Source organism: Littorina saxatilis, linkage group LG4 (assembly GCF_037325665.1).
Source record: "Littorina saxatilis isolate snail1 linkage group LG4, US_GU_Lsax_2.0, whole genome shotgun sequence".
Taxonomy (NCBI): Eukaryota; Metazoa; Mollusca; class Gastropoda; order Littorinimorpha; family Littorinidae; genus Littorina; species Littorina saxatilis.
In genome coordinates, this window is record NC_090248.1 from 30,293,852 (window position 1) to 30,311,175 (window position 17,324).

The following is a 17,324-nucleotide window of genomic DNA, read 5'->3' on the forward strand; positions in this document are numbered from 1 at the left end:
ATAGAACTGAGAAGAGTTGGGAACAGGGTGGCTGTTTTGTTACTAGCAGTAGCAGGCAGACATGGTGCTAGAAGTACATACAAGGTGAGGAGAAAACTTTTCTCTTCAATTCAACACCATCAAAATTTAGTTCCCATCTTTGAAATTTGCAGACAGGAGATCTAGCGCGTGTTATACTTGATAAGAAACTGGTTGATGCATTGGTGTTTTGAGACCCACCAACTTGAGACTTCCCCCTTTTTAAGACCTTGATTTTTCAGATATTCTGTTCATAACCTCTGTAAATCCGTTTTAACAATAACAATAACAATAACCAGGGGCTCACATCCATGAGAGATGGCATAGGACAAATGTCCTGGACAATGCAAAAGCGATAGGACATTTGTCCCGAACAAAAACAAAATGAATACAGGGATCGCGTTTACCGGTAATTTCCGGTATTTTACCGGTTAAGATTCGCCAATACCGGAAAAAAAAAGTGGATGTCGGTCAGACGTACCGATTGTTATTTGGTTTGACCGGTAAAAAAAAAAGTAGTAATTACAAAAATCGTTTGTCAGTACGAGGGGGAGGGAGAGAGAGAGAGAGAGAGAGAGAGAGAGAGAGAGAGAGAGAGAGAGAGAGAGAGAGAGAGAGAGAGAGAGAGAGAGAGAGAGAGAGAGAGAGACTCAGACTCAGAACGTTATTACAAAAGGAGAGAGAGAGAGAGAGAGAGAGAGAGAGAGAGAGAGAGAGAGAGAGATTTGGATGGCTTGTTGTGACAGCGCTACAATGTTGCGATTATGTCTCCATTGATGACACTTGATGTCAAGGTGTCAAACATGACGTCAAAAATAACAAGGAGGCGAGCTCCGAAATGTCTTTCAGTACGATTGTGCCAGATCTAAAGTATTTGCTAGCAGATTATTTGAGCAATGTAGGTGGTCAGGGAGCGGAGAAATCTTTCTTGTCGCCGAGAAAAAGATTTACACACACAGACATCAGACATCATACTTTTTTTCGGTTCCCGGTCCATCGTAAAATCTTTCAGTTTATGAGAAACTGAAAGACAATAAGGGACGGCGTCTAACTATAGCCGACATAGCATCATACCGCCGGGGAAATCACGTACTCACACCAGCTTAGATCTTTGTCTACATACAGTTGATTATTGTGAGGCGAAAGTGAAACTGTAACAGTAAGTAACTAGTGAGTAAGTCTTCCAGTTGTCTCTCTCTCTGTCTCTCTGTCTCTCTCTCTCTCTCTCTCTCTCTCTCTCTCTCTCGGGTGCTCTCTCTCTCTCTCTCTCTCATAGCGGCTGCTGATGTGTCACTGTCAAGTTGTGCGACAGTTGCTTTGAGGGGGGGGGGGGGGGGGGGGGGGGGAGGGGGGAGAGAAAAAACGTCCGCATATCACTGACATTGATAAACATTGATTTAATGTATTGTAAGTCATTGTTTGTCTTTTACTGGTTGCCTTGGCAAGCTTACCGATTTTCGTGAGAGCCTTGTAGCCAGCTCATGACGTCATACCGGTTTGAAAAATACCTAGCGCGATCACTGGAATAGGACCTTTTTTTTCTGGCAACAAAACGTACACTAACAGCATGGTTTTGTCTGCTTGGAGAGACACATCGTAGGAAATCAAACTACTGTAAATTGGAAAGTACTGACAATTTCCAGATCAAATGAAAGCATAATCGGACAATGACCCCTTTGTGACAAAAAACAATAGTACATATGTCCTCTTGCATGAAAAATGTACAGGACATTTGGAAAAAATATTCGTGTATGTCCGATGTCCGACGTGGATGTGAGCCCCTGAATAACAACACTTTATTGTCCATTAAAATGTTATATAAAAAAGGAAAATTTTCTTTGGCACACCCTGCCCGCCTGTGAACAATAATAACAATAATTGGACAAAAGGACAACACACATAAAACATAAAACATAGGTTCACGTATGTAATAACAAACACACCTATCATACTTCCAATAACACTGACCTAAAGTGTTGTCCGTGTCATCTTTAATTAAATTGAATAATAAGACTCCCTCCTTTTCAAGACCCGATTTTCTCACGTTTGTTTTAATCGCAAAAAAAGGGGTTCACTGTATAAATTGTGAGCCTTGTAGGCTTCGACTCCTGCTTTCTATTAAAACACACAGTCCTGCCCTGGGCTGTGTCTCAAACCTAACTGAACACTACGAAGAATGCGAACATACCCTTGGGTCATATCTGATGACAAAGTCGTAAAATGTGCTGAAGGGGACATCACTGATGGAGACCTCGATGCTGTCCCCCTCCATCACCTTCATGTAACCCGGGCCTGTCCAGTAATTCACACCCGCTTGGATGGGTTCCCGCACGTACACCTTGGCATTCTGCATAAATCAATGAACATAACAAATCAATTCTTCCTCTTTCGCAGAAAAAGGATACATTTTGTTATGTTATATGAAGTCTTATATCGCACGCGTATCTCCAGACTCGGACTCAAGGCGCAGGGATCTATTTATGCCGTGTGAGATGGAATTTTTTACACAATACATCACGCATTCACATCGACCAGCAGATCGCAGCCATTTCGGCGCATATCCTACTTTTCACGGCCTATTATTCCAAGTCACAAGGGTATTTTGCATGATATTGTACATGTACATAACGGTGTATGTGATCATAAACTCAGTCACACACAAATCATGGGCACTTGACTTAAACATGTACACACGTACAACCCCCCCCCCCCTCCCCAGCCCCAGCCATTTAAAAAAAATTGAAACAAAAAAAACTGAAACAAATTGTGTGAAGTGAAATCAATATATTTAGTAAGCCAGTTTGTACCACATTCAGATGAAGTTGTATTCAACTACATTGAACAGAATTGAATTGGGTTGAAATACACAAACAAACAAACAAACGCGCACACACACACACACCCACACCCACATCCACACTCTGTCTCTCTCTCACACTCCTTTGCTTACCCCGCTGCCTTTGCCATACTCCGCCTCAAAGATGTTGTGGTCGAGGTGAGCGTAGCAGAAACCTGACTCCACCTTCTTGCACTGCTTGCCGACGATGTTACTGCGACACTGACAATGGCCGCTGCTCTGGTCGCACGCTGAACGCAGGGCTCCCCCGATGTCACAGTCACAGGCGTAGCAGCCATACTGGTAGTCGCTCAGACCATAAAATCCAGGCTGAAAACAGGAAGCCAAAGAATAGAAAGCTAAAGATTTATTTTTTCTGCGCATTGTACTTGTAGAGCAGCCATATTGGTAGTCGCTTAGACCATAAAATCCAGGCTGAAACCAGAAAACCAAAGATTTCATTTTTTCTGCTCATTGTAGAGCAGCCATATTGGTAGTCACTCAGACCATAATATTCAGACTGAAAACAGGAAGCCAAAGATTTATTTGTTTCTGCTCATTGTACAACAGCCATATTGGTAGTCACTCAGACCATACAATCCAGGCTGAAAACAGGAAGATATTGATTTCATTTTTTTCTGCTCATTGTAGAGCAGTTATATTGGTACTTGTAGTCACTAAGATAATAAAATCCAGGCTAAAAACAGGAAGCTACAGATTTCATCTTCTATTTTCATGACTTTATTATCCTATTGCTGAGAAATTCGGGTTGCTTCCTCCAAGTGGAAAGCGAGCAGCAACAAGAGTTGTGCTACCCAGATTTTTTGATTTTTTTATGTATAATCAGCCACCATCATCATGATGCACACCAAAGATGTAAATTTCGCTTACCGTTTACATGTCGAGGATACAAGTTACAACACAGAAAAAGTGTTTTCAGTTTTCAAGTTGACACACCCAATTTCTCATACTTCAGTTTAGACGGCTACACAATTACATGGCTTGTGAGTACAATGTAATGAATTTGGAAATGGGAGGAGGCAAACAGAGTACTGAAAAGTCCAGAGATTATTTTTCATAGCTATCAATACTTGTACTCACATAACACTCATCACAGTTCCTGCCAGTGACGTAACGCTTGCAGCGACAAATCCCTGAGTTCTGGTCACAGCCGAAGTCAGGGATGGTTCCCTGAGAGTTGCATGAGCAGGCTGCACACAGAAAATCATCAACATAAACACTCCCGACCCTACCACTTTCAAAAGCAAAAATAACACATCAAGGTTGGAGGTGAAAAGATGGGATAGGTTTGGAGATGAGAGTTGAAGTAGCGGATGGAGGGTCGGGCAGGAGGTTTGGAGCATGACAAGATCTGCAGCAAGTCTCTGTATAAAACTGCCTTCCATATCACTTAATAGCAATGTTTCCAATTTGTCAAGGCCACCTTTTTTTCTGGCAGTCATACTCCGATTCTGGGGGATGCATGCTGAAGGTTTTCGTGTTTGTGCTACCCACTGAACACCGACATAGATTTTTAGGATCTTTTCTTATGCTTGCGTGTACACATGAAAGAGGATGAGGCGCTAGCAAGTCTGCACATTAGTTGACCTGGGAGGGGAAAATATCCACCCTTAACCCACCAGAAGCGGCCAGGATTCGAACCCTCAACCTTCCTCACGGGTTCCAGTACACTATGCGCTTACCCTTCACCACCCTATCCCTATCCCTTTCATGAAGCTGGGGTCAAAACTAGAGCTAGAATTGTTTACAACTTACCTTCACATCCATCAGGATTATTCTCGTCGAGGTTCCAATAGTTGTCAACGCAAGAGTCACAGCGATCGCCCTTGACAAATCGCTTACAGACGCAACGGCCTGCCACAGTACCCAGCAGTTCATCAGTGATGCTCTCACATAGACCCTTGTTCTCCGACCCAAATGTGTCACAGTCACAAGCTGAAACAAGAATCCCATTTTTGTCAAGATCACTCTGTTGTTTTGCATCTTTTACACCCACTGACTTATCCAACTGAATATAGACACACACTCTCTCTCTCCCTTCCCCATTCTTCCCCTTAAAATCATACATAACTCTCTAAGTATGCCTGTATCTTACTTCTAGGGAGAGAGAAAGACAGAGAGAGAGTTTGTGAGAGAGGTGGAGAGAGAGATGCAGACAAACAGACAGAGAAAGGCACAGAGAGACAGAAAATTTTGTGTTGGTTTTCTTAAATAAAAACCAATGACACAAACTCTCATGCTGGAAATCTCATCAGACCTCATTCTCAACTGCAGAAGCATGACATTGTACTTCTAAATGCCTGGTACACAAACACAGCCAAATCATCTTGTATGCAAATAGACCTGAATACGCAAACCCTATTCTCTGATCTTTCCGGTACTTACGCTGACAGATTTCAGGGTCCCTGATGTCTCGCATGGGATCTTGGAAGAAGAGAGGCTTGCACTCCTGGCAGTTGACGCCAATGGTGTTGTGCATACAGTTATCGCATACGCCTCCGCTCTGAAACCCGGTGGACTTGAACCGCGCAGCATCAAAGTGGCACTTGGTGGCGTGGTTGTTACAGTTGCACCCTGCACAAAAAGCATAAAATTGGTTAAAATGTGCGGCAAATTCAAGTATAAAGCATACATTACTCTCTGTTAAATGTGTTTATATACATACTTACGATAGGGAGGGAAAGAGAGAGAGAGAGAGGAAAGAGAGAGAGGAAAGAGAGAGAGAGAGAGAAAAGAGAGAGAGAGAGAGGTAGGGAGAGAGACTGCGAGAGAGAGAGGTAGGGAGAGAGAAAGAGAGAGAGAGAGAAAGAGAGAGAAAGAGAGAGAGAGAGAGAGAGAGAGAGAGAGAGAGAGAGAGAGAGAGAGAGAGAGAGAGAGAGATCCAACAGAAAAACCAAAGGTTTCCAACCTTTATTCCTCCACAGATTTCAATCCTTTTCCCTACATTCTTCATAAACATAATCTCCATTTCCCCACACAAATAAAATCAATTAAAACATATTTTCAATCAGATAAACTATTTTTTGTGTTCCATACAGAAAGACAAACTGAGCTACCGCTTTCTGAACTAGTAGTGGAAAAGCCCAGAACTAGCTATTGAATGCACAAGTTTTAACTGTCTTCAGTTTTGTGAATTTCTTCTTCTATTTCTAGTCAAACAACATGAACACGGTTTTACTGAGCATAACAGGGCTTACTTTGACACGCGTTGGGCTGATTCTGCCGAGCAGGCCTCCAAGGGAGATCATTGTAGAAGTCCTCGCACATCTCACAGTTCAGGCCCATGGTGTTGTGGGTACACTCGCACTGACCATGCACCTGAATTAGAACAGTCACATGTAATGATGTATCACAGGTAAAATGCGTCCAGTGTTCAATTTCATAGTTCAGTATTAATGCCCATCAACCTAAAATTAATATGTTCTGTACTAAACATAATACATTGGTACCTGCGATGTGTGGCCCCTCCGGTGAGAGGACACCTCCTTTAAAAGGACATATTCTGAGGTCCCTTTGTCTATTATCTCTACCAAAATGTACCTGTCATGACAGGCCACCTGCAATGTAGGGACACTTTTCGCTGGTCCCAAGGGTGTCCTTTGATGACAGGTACCACTGTACTATACATTTAACATCATTAGCCATCATCAATGACAACTGTTGGGCAATATCCCCATTCAGCCCCCTGTGAGATAAGTGTAACAGTGAACCTCACATGGTCGCTGTTCTTTCACAGGGATGGCCAAATCTCACACATTTTACTCGCTAGCCGGGCGAGTAACTTCAAGAAATTCACTAGCCCGCCACAAATGTCACTAGCCTGGTACATACCACATACTTAAATGGTGACTGTCAGAAACACACAAAATAGCAGTGATTTGATAGACAACCGGGCTGTGGTCAGTGCTGAACAGGGTTTTCCAGTGTTTATAGGGCTTTGAAAATCGATAGTACCACCAAAAGTTGTTTTGCATTTGACCAGAATCGTCACTGGCCAATCGGGCAAGCTGCCAGATGGTTTCTACTAACCCGGCAGAATTTTTACTCGGCCCTGACGATCGAGCGGCCGATTTGACCATCCCTGTTTCAGTATGTGAAATCACTTCCAGTCCAGAGGGCTACTTCCGAAGTATGCCCAGTGTACTCCAGCATAATTCCATCTTGGACAAGAGCGCTATGAAATGTCAATAATCTAAGTCACCAACATATTCCCCTCTCAAAACAAGAAAAGCAAATGCTTACATGACTCACCTATCATCAAACTGATACATAATATGAATAAAAATAAAATAGCTGCTGCACAAGCTTCTTCAAATAATGTTCAAGAGAACAATGATTTCTTACTCATTGACCAACACTGGACCCCACTTTGTCCTCACGCGATCCATTTAGTTTTCCGATCCTAAGAATATCCCACAGTGACAGATACAAACTTGCTGGACAGCCTAACACTGCTCAATTATTACGACTGAGGTGAGTCAGAAACCAAACACACAAACCTGAAACCAAACACACAAACCTGAACAGCCTATAACAGTACAAGTGGTTCGACGGAGAAGGTGAAGTTGGTTTGTAACAAACAACAACAGTTCTTGACATAATTTCAAATAAAAGTTTTGACATCTTTTTATGTTTTATAACATACACACACAGCAAGAAAAATAACAAAGCCATTTGGATAAGTCTTGTCTTTTTACATTTAGTCAAGTTTTGACTAAATGTTTTAACGTAGAGGGGGGAATCGAGACGAGGGTCGTGGTGTATGTGCATGTGTGTGTGTGTGTGTCTGTGTGTGTGTGTGTGTGTAGAGCGATTCAGACTAAACTACTGGACCGATCTTTATGAAATTTGACATGAGAGTTCCTGGGTATGAAATCCCCGAACGTTTTTTTCATTTATTTGATAAATGTCTTTGATGATGTCATATCCGGCTTTTCGTGTCACGCTTGGTCAAGTAATCTTCGACGAAGCCCGGACTTCGGTATTGCATTTCAGCTTGGTGGCTTAAAAATTAATTAATGACTTTGGTCATTAAAAATCTGAAAATTGTAAAAAAAAAATAAAAATTTATAAAACGATCCAAATTTACGTTCATCTTATTCTCCATCATTTTCTGATTCCAAAAACATATAAATATGTTATATTTGGATTAAAAACAAGCTCTGAAAATTAAATATATAAAAATTATTATCAAAATTAAATTGTCGAAATCAATTTAAAAACACTTTCATCTTATTCCTTGTCGGTTCCTGATTCCAAAAACATATAGATATGATATGTTTGGATTAAAAACACGCTCAGAAAGTTAAAACAAAGAGAGGTACAGAAAAGCGTGCTATCCTTCTTAGCGCAACTACTACCCCGCTCTTCTTGTCAATTTCACTGCCTTTGCCATGAGCGGTGGATTGACGATGCTACGAGTATACGGTCTTGCTGAAAAATGGCATTGCGTTCAGTTTCATTCTGTGAGTTCAACAGCTACTTGACTAAATGTTGTATTTTCGCCTTACGCGACTTGTTTTTCTGTGTTCTTGAGCGGCTTTTGACTCTCAGAGTCACCTTATGGTCACGGTGAGAGTTTTCGTGCCAAAACCATTTTTCCCCCTGTCATGTGTTCAGGATGCTGTTGTCTTTGAAGGTGTGCATGCTAGGTATGTGTTTTTCCAAGACCCTAGACTTTTGCTGGAAACTCAGGGTCTTTACTGTCCGTCCGCTAAGAGTCTACAAACTGGTTTACAAAGCCAGCGCGCTACCAGCTCAGCTATGGACCCAGCCTACACATGAACCAATTACTTAAATTTCTGTGTGAAAGTAGTGTCACAGTTCTTACCATGTCTGGTCTAGCTTCAATACCAGGGACAGGCAGACAGCGGGAGGCGTGACCGTAACAAGAACAGCTACCTCGCACCGTCATGTCGAACAGCGAGTAGTAATACTTTTCCTTGATCTCCGACCGTGTATCTAGCAACGTGTCACCTGCGAAGCAAACATACAATTCGTTGAAATATGAATATTTGACTAGTTTGAGAGCTTAAATGCAAGTGGTGTAAAAAAAATTAAAAAAATAAAATAAGGAGAGGCACATTTTCTGCACACACATGCATTCAATTTTAAACACATGATGTGCACCCACCCACACACACACACACACACACACACACAAAGGAGACAGGAAAAACATGTTCAAGCTAAATCAATCATTCATGCTTATTCTTAACTCTGAAAGCCTTCTCTTGTTTTCTCTTCAACTGGCTTATCAAATATTTCATGTACCCAAGACCACTGCCAGTACTAGTGTCTATTGTGTAACTGACCCCACAGCACAGAGCAATAAAACACTTGTTCTCACCCCCCCCCTCCCCCCATGCACACAAACTTATACCCCCCTGCTCTCTCACAGTTGTGAGAACTTTCTCCCCTCCCACGCCCCCATTTGATCTACAGAAACAGATAAAGGAAACTGGCTCATAACACAGACACTCACTGACAGAGGTTAAAATTCTGGAAAGATTTCCCTTGCACCAAGAGTTTCCACATTGTAACTGTTCCAGCGTGTCATTTCTCTTTCCATACTTTCCCCTTACATCAGTGACTCACAGCCTCTTTCCTCTTTCTGTTTAGTTTACTCGCTTTTATGTTTATAATTGTAATGAGCTATTTCTGCTGACTTTAGCAGGGCTGTTGTGCGGTGAGGTTTTGCAGCTTGTCTACTTCCATAACGGTATCATATTAATTTTCTCTGTGATCTGAGTCATAGGTCCTCTGACATCCCTATTCATTCTCCCTCGCTATCCACCTGCCTTCTTCTTACTAAATGTACAGTGGAACCCTATTTTAAGACCTACAAAATCTAAGAAAACGGCATCTTAAAAGGGAGGTAAATTTACAAAGGTTATGAACAAACAATCTTTAAAAGCAAGGCCTTGAATAGGAGGAAATCTAAAATAAACTTTAAAGGGGGGTTCTACCGTATTGTACTTAGTTTTCTCTAAGTTTGCAGTCACAGTTATACAACTTATACTGTGTTATAGACTAGTTGCTATATTCTTGCAAGCAGAAACATAAGCAGGCTTGTTAATTGCCCAACTGAAACTTTCATTTCATAATTAAATTGAATGGTTCACAAACAATGTGGTTTTTCGTCTTTGCCTGTGGTATATGTTTTTATTTACAAGTTGTTGTATTTGTCACGTTCTCTCTCTGTTTCAGACATGTAAGTGATTATAGTTTTACTTCTTAATATTTTGTGTGTGAAGTAGATCTACCAAACAAAACCTTTAGATTCTCTCTCTCTCAATTTCTTTTACACTCCTGTTATATTTTTAGAATTATTTTGTTGTTGAAAGTTTATTTTGTATTACAACCAACTTATCATCTGACCGAACATCAATAAGCTACATGTACTGCATAATTTGAGCATTTTTCACAACATTTTTCAAACTTTGGTTCTGAACAAAAGGAATTTTGTTCATACACAGAAGAGTCATGATAATTCTTACCCACTTTCTGCCTAGGGCAGCATGCGCGGGAGTCATGCGCCGGGTAGGATTTCTTGAAACTGGATTTGTTTAGAGATTTCAACCAATCCGACCCAGTGCTTGGGTCGTACCCAAGTGTGCAATTTCCCTTGATATGATCTGCTGCACATTCACAGCAATGTTTTCTAGTCTACTAAACCTCTGTGCTTTTTCAGGGTCTTTCTTTTTCGTAGGGTTCCTTTACCCTGGTGTTACTTTCTTTCACAACTTCCACTCAAGCTTGAAGCTCCCAAAGCCCCATGGCATGCAAAGCGCTCATACTTCGACAAAAGGGGGATTCAGAGTAGATTTGGAAAGTACACTTGCTGCACAAAAAATACCATTCATTTTGGAATTCTCCCCAGAAGGGATGAAATGTCCAGGGTGTCTCGGGGTTAAATTGAGTGCATGCACAAAGGGGGAATTAACTCCTACCATGACCTAAATTCTTGACCCACATTGAATTCATCAACATACATTACAGTGGTACCTGCTAAGTGAGGCCCCTTTGATTAGAGGACACCTTCTGTAGTCCCTTTGTCTATTGGTTATGTTTGGTCATAGTATGTTTGTTTATGTTTGGTCGTTATCTTGCCTGTGCGTGTATTGTATGTTTGGTCGCTTTCTTTGCCTGTGCATGTATAGTTTGTTGGTTATGTTTGGTCGGTTTCTTTGCCTGTGCGTGTATAGTATGCTTGGTCGATGTATGTATTGTAAAGCGCTAAGAGTAGACATTTTTCTAGAATAGCGCTATAAAAGTTTGCATTATTATTATTATTATTATTATCTTTACCAAAATGTACCTATCAGACCACTAGTGATGTAGGAGCATTTTTTTCTCAGGTGATGTCCTTTCATCACAGGTACCACTGTATACGATCAGGGATGAATGAACACTGTAAGGCCTAAGGGTTTATGTTTTTGTTTCTTTATTGTTTATATAACAAAAGCTGATTTTTTTCTTAGGTAGTCATGACCTAGGTAACCTTTTGTGTGTGATTGTTTTGTCTTGTTTAGCTGATCTTTATTCATTTGTACATACTACTTATCAGCTGGCAATTCTTATCATCATTTTCTGCATATCCGGATTATGATTAAATCCATTTTACATTTACACCCCGGTTAATTGGGGTGTGTAGGTTTCATTTATACATGTAAATCTCTTCCCACCCCTCCCCTACTCCCCAAAACTAATATTTTCCCCTAAAAATGTTTGAAAATGTCAATGTTTTGTTTAGTTATGTTATTTTGAATGGGTTGCATAAGGACATTGTAGTAGTGGTGGTTCCTTTAGGAAAGTACTCAACGATCTAATAACACAATTTGTCACTGTCAGAATACACCACTTTTTCATGGCAGATTTAACAGTCAAGGGTCTACAGCCCCAGACTAAAGGTCACATAAAACAACATTTAGTCCATTCATGCAACGCCAGTTGACTATGAACCTAAATGCACTTACACCTTCAGCCTAGGGCTGAGGGAACACAAGCAAACAGGTTTTTGTGTTTCTGTGTATGCTCTTTTTTCACAGCCTATTACTCATTCAGTCATTCATGGGTATTTGGTAATTAAAGGCACAGTCCTCCTTCCCCTGTAAACAATGACTCACCATCTCAGAACTAGCCAGGCTTTTACAGGGGATAAGAATGTCCCTCAGCCTGGGTGCTATCTGTGGCTGTGCCGAGTGGGAATTTTGTATGAATTAATTTCTTTTCAGTACTGGCCAGGCTTTTACATGGGATTTAACCAGGATTTTACATGGGATAAGAATGTCCCTCAGCCTGGGTGCTTCTTCTTCTTCTTCTTCTTCTGCGTTCGTGGGCTGAAACTCCCACGTTCACTACGTGTTTTTTGCACGAGTGGAATTTTACGTGTATGACCGTTTTTACCCCGCCATTTAGGCAGCCATACGCCGCTTTCGAGGAAAGCATGCTGGGTATTTTGTGTTTCTATAACCCACCGAACTCTGACATGGATTACAGGATCTTTTTCGTGCGCACTTGGTCTTGTGCTTGCGTGTACACACGGGGGTGTTCGGACACCGAGGAGAGTCTGCACACAAAGTTGACTCTGAGAAATAAATCTCTCGCCGAACGTGGGGACGAACTCACGCTGACAGCGGCCAACTGGATACAAATCCAGCGCGCTACCGACTGAGCTACATCCCCGCCCCAGCCTGGGTGCTATCTGTGCGGAATGGGAATTTTTCATGCATTAATTTCTTCACAGACAATAGTGTCAATCTGCGAAATTAACTCCAAAAAAATTCCACTCCGCACAGGAAGTGGTCAGGATGGTGATTTTGGTATCTGTCCAAGCAGAAGGGTGATATTATGAGTTATTTCTAATATGCTGACTGTTAGCAAATGATAACAGGCATGTCGAGAAAAAAGATATCAAGCATGAGCCTTTTAGGCGAATGCTGATATCGTTTGTGAGACATGACTGCTGTCATTTGCTAACAGTCCGCATATTAGAAATAACGGTTTTATTACCGTTTAATTCGACCAAAACAAATTTCGAAGCGACCCCGCAAATTAGACAGAACAGCCGCAATGGGAACTGGAGCGCTCCTACCTGATTATGCCTGTCAGTCAAAGAATTCTCGTGACCTGGGTCAGCCAATCAGAGTAATACTCCTGACGTGATGAATATTCACAGATCAAATGCGTTTGACACACAACAATCTCACAAGATAAACCATGTTTAACATGCGTTTCGGTTGCTTCGCTTTTTCTTGTTGAATAGAGAGCGACAGATTTAGAACCGACTCAAGACGGATGGGAAATGACGTAAAGATACATTTGACGTAACGCGAGTGACGCAATTTCACTTGATTTTCCGAACATAGGTAATTTAGATTTCAAGTGAGCGGGTCGGCATTTCACACTCAGAGGATGGGCGGTACCTTGCTGTTCCGTAAAGCACCCACCGACAAAACTCGCTTATCGGTATTTTTTTAGATAAAGAAAGTATTATCTGACAGCATTTGAAGTGTCATTCTGTAGAATAAATCACGCTGATATTGTTGATTTACATTTTTACTTTGTTTTGTCAATTTTTAGCTTGATATACAATATCCCTGCCTGAACGTTATAACATTTAACAGGTCACCTAGAATCCGTCCTGATTGGTCAAAAAGCCATATGGGGCACTGTATTGGTAATAATATCCCATGCCAAAGTCTGGGCAGCTCTGATATAGTGAGTCAAACTGTTTTCACAGGAAGTGGTCAGGATGGTGATTTTGGTATCTGTCCAAGCAGAAGGGTGATATTATCCCATGCCAAAGTCTGGGCAGGTCTGATATAGCGAGTCAAACTGTTTTCACAGGAAGGATTGTACCTTTAAGGCAATGTTTTGGGAAAGAGAGATGCCTTTATGAAGCACATGTGACACTCCCAGGACATTTCACAGTGTACCAACACAGCGTGAAAAAAGTTGATCCACTTCAGGTACACGTGTCTCATCTAGTTCACTTCTCCTGTTGTGTTGCAGGTTTGTTGGTAATATGAGATTTTGTAAGTCTCAGTCTATGCATTACATTTGTTTAGTTGTTTGTTTCTCTGCAAACTATTTCAACTTCTTTTTCTCGGCGCGGCAATTGTATATCAGTATTTCTAAAATGAATAGCTCCTTTGGTTACTTAACTCCAAATTTTCAAAAACCATTTAGCTTTCAATGTAGATGCATCAAGATTCAAAGGTAAATGGAAAAGTGGATGAATTATGTCAATGAATTATACTATGCACTCCTACGGTTGTGTTGGCATGTGTGCATGCATTAGGGGGTGCGTATTTGTGAAACAGCCTGCACAAACTGGAACCTCTGACAATGACTTTCAAACAGATTGCTTAACACATAGATTCTCCATTAAAAATGCTAAAAGTAGTGTCTACAGAAGCATCTGAAGTTTAAAATCACCACTTTTTCTTTCAAATTTTTGATAGAGTAAAGCATAATTTATACACAGTTTCTTAGCCTTTCCCCCAGTTGCATGGAAAGTAAGTCTGTCAATTTCAAACTCTAAAAAGTTGTAGCAGAAAACGTGACCTGCTGTAGCAAAGTAACTGCTGCCCAAAAGTTTTCCGAAATTATAAATGTTCAAACCTCGAAGAAAACCAGTAGAACTGGAAACAGATATATATATATATGCATCATAGGCAGCATAGGGTATAGCAGGGGAACTCGAACCGACAATAATTGGGCTCTCTGGGGGGAGAAAAGGGTTAGTGAACATTATCATGAAAGTCTCACCTAACGTGTGGAGTTCGGTAAAGTTAATCCTGAGATCGGTGAGCTTCAGCAGGTCCTGCACGGCCTCACTGTAGGGGTCAGCTATGGGGATGAACGGTGGCAGTACCCTGAATATTACCTGAAACATACAAACACCCATACCTTCAGAATGCACAACAAATATTGTTTTATTAATTGTAAGGAATTGAGGTAGAGGGGAAAGCCGGAATGAAAAACAACAACTTACAAAACTGAAATGTGTTTCTATTTGATTACATTATAGAACTGTAAATTGATATCTTACTTTTCACATACGCACGCACGCACACACACATGCGAACGCTTGCAGAGAGACACACACACACTGTCACACACACACACAAACAAAATGAAACAAAAAAACAAGCCGTTTCTCACCTCTCCTCCTGAAGACGGCGTCTCTCCTGAGTATCGTTGTTCACAGATCACAGTGTCTAGCGAGCGCACGGGTCCTAAAGAAACTCCGGGGAATGACCTGGCACAGTTTTCAGCAAAGTAGCGATACACTGCCCACGTTTTACCAAAATTGTACGACCTCTCTATCAACATGGCCTTGGGCCGGAAAGTTTTGAAGGTCATGATTAAATGCGTAAAATGGAACTCGGCCTCCAGTTTGAGCTGAATGGTGACGTTCTTCTTGCCATTTTCTGCCTGCCACCAGCGATTTCGCCTACCACGTCCTCGGAATGACGACACAATGTTCTCAACGCGGTGGCTCTCTTCATTGATGCCTTCCGCCCACGGCTGCCTAGAGTCACAGTACGCACACTTGGTGGGCTTCTCCAGGTAGCTAACCACACAGTATTTTTGGGGCTGGGTTTTACCACAGGTGGAGGAAGCCTTGAGCATCTTCTCACGCCCGATGAGCAGATCCCCTGTAGCTGGGTAACAGCTGCCTTGCTCGCACTGGGGCTGCCGCCTCTGTGCCCGTATACCTGAATGAGAATAAAGGTAGAGATCAGATAATTACAAAATCTTCTTCTTCTTCTTCGTTCATGGACAGAAACTCCCATGTTCGCTCATGTTTTTGCACAAGTGAATTTTTACATGTATGACCGTTTTTACCCTGCCTTTCAGACAGCATACACCGATTTCGAAATTACATAATAATGATAGCACATTTATCAAGCGCTTACATCACAGCACGAAAGCGCTTTACAATACAAAACTGTATACAGGTAAACAAGAACTTGCATCAATTCAAGTCATAACAGTTTATAATAACACTGTATTGGTTTGTAAAATAAATTGCTTGCAAAACTACTCATAGAAATGCAGTAGTAGTCTCAAGCATTCTTGATTTTATGCAAATGCCATCATAGTCATACAGACAAGGACAGACGAAAGGCCTGACCTACGTTCCTAGTTCCACTCAATGGAACATTTTCATATAAAGGTAAGACTGTCAGTCAATAGAAGACAGTTCAATAGTGTCTGGTACACCTTGTGAATGGGAATTTGCGGGCTTCTACAGAGGTATAGACAGTGATTCGTCGCATACATACACTTCAACACAGCTTAACACTGCTTAGGCTTAACACTGCACAAACACAGCTGTCATTCCATGCTAATAACAGGCCAGGTTCACTCTTCGTTTCATGACCAGCATTTGTTAACTTTCCTGCACATGCATTTGCTATTTGTGAAAAGCTATCCTTTTCTTGATTTGAAAACTCTGCAATGCTTGTATGCACAGCAGCAGAGAAGATGGTTCCTATCCCACAGGGTGATTCCTATTAGGGACTAGCTTAGGTTATTAGCTATCATGTGCACAGCTGTATTATAATATATAATATATATATAAACTCTGCAATACATCAACAAAATATTCATCATCATGGCACTTTGCATTAAATGGTTCGGCACATTAAAAGCTTTTGCAACCAATGGTGTTTTCAATATATTTGTTTGCTTCCTTACTATTTCTTTCACTTCTTTCACTCTGCCTTCTGGCGACAAAGATTGGGGATAGACAACATGTAGTGTACACTGTCAAACGCATGCATGCCAGGTTTTTATAATGTTCCGCTGTATTACTAATACTATAAGGGAACACACCGCTTGCAACATATTATTTTCCATTCATTTACGTCATTCATGTAAAAAGAACAACATAACACTTATTTAACTAAAGAATGAGATCAAAACACAATCAGATACTAAAAGATGCACTTCCACCTGTGAAATCAATTTGGCTCATCGTCTCCGACCTGGCTAGGGTTTTACATGGAATAAGCTAGACCATCCCTCCACTTGGTCACAATGATAGTTGTAATTTTTGGATGAATTATATATATTTTTTAAATTTAAAAATAAAATAATTTATGTACAAATTCCTCCTGCACAAAGAGGACCTAGGCTGCTGAATTTTGGTATGTGACAAAGTGTAGGCATGGTCTAATCCCATGTAAAAAGTCTGGCCAGATCAGGGATGATGCAGCTTGAGTTTTAACAGAAAGGAGTGTTCCTTTTAACCTGCTGCCTGTCCGAATTTTCTTTCTGGGCTATGTTTGAAGTGCCTGCATGCATAGGACAGAACTGAGGACAATGTTTCAATGGGCAGCCAAGAACAATGAACTTCTTGCACGCAGGGTGTATGTGAGCCACTAGAATGCCTGGTGTAATTCAAGCCAGTGGCACAGGAACCGGCACGGAA

The 17,324-nt window shown here is 41.3% G+C and overlaps 1 protein-coding gene across 1 annotated transcript in view; it reads right to left on the reverse strand.

Annotated features, from left to right (window-relative positions):
* Positions 1–17,324, reverse strand: part of LOC138964454 (laminin subunit beta-1-like) — a 71,236-nt gene that overhangs the window by 28,139 nt on the left and 25,773 nt on the right. Inside the window, exons 3-11 of the mRNA XM_070336411.1 lie at positions 15,047–15,603; positions 14,651–14,768; positions 8,706–8,851; positions 6,073–6,193; positions 5,261–5,449; positions 4,631–4,810; positions 3,956–4,065; positions 2,969–3,184; positions 2,207–2,365 (exon numbers count right to left, since the gene is read on the reverse strand). Of these exons, the coding sequence (XP_070192512.1) occupies positions 2,207–2,365; positions 2,969–3,184; positions 3,956–4,065; positions 4,631–4,810; positions 5,261–5,449; positions 6,073–6,193; positions 8,706–8,851; positions 14,651–14,768; positions 15,047–15,603 (1,796 nt within the window). The remainder of the gene's footprint in view (positions 1–2,206; positions 2,366–2,968; positions 3,185–3,955; positions 4,066–4,630; positions 4,811–5,260; positions 5,450–6,072; positions 6,194–8,705; positions 8,852–14,650; positions 14,769–15,046; positions 15,604–17,324) is intronic.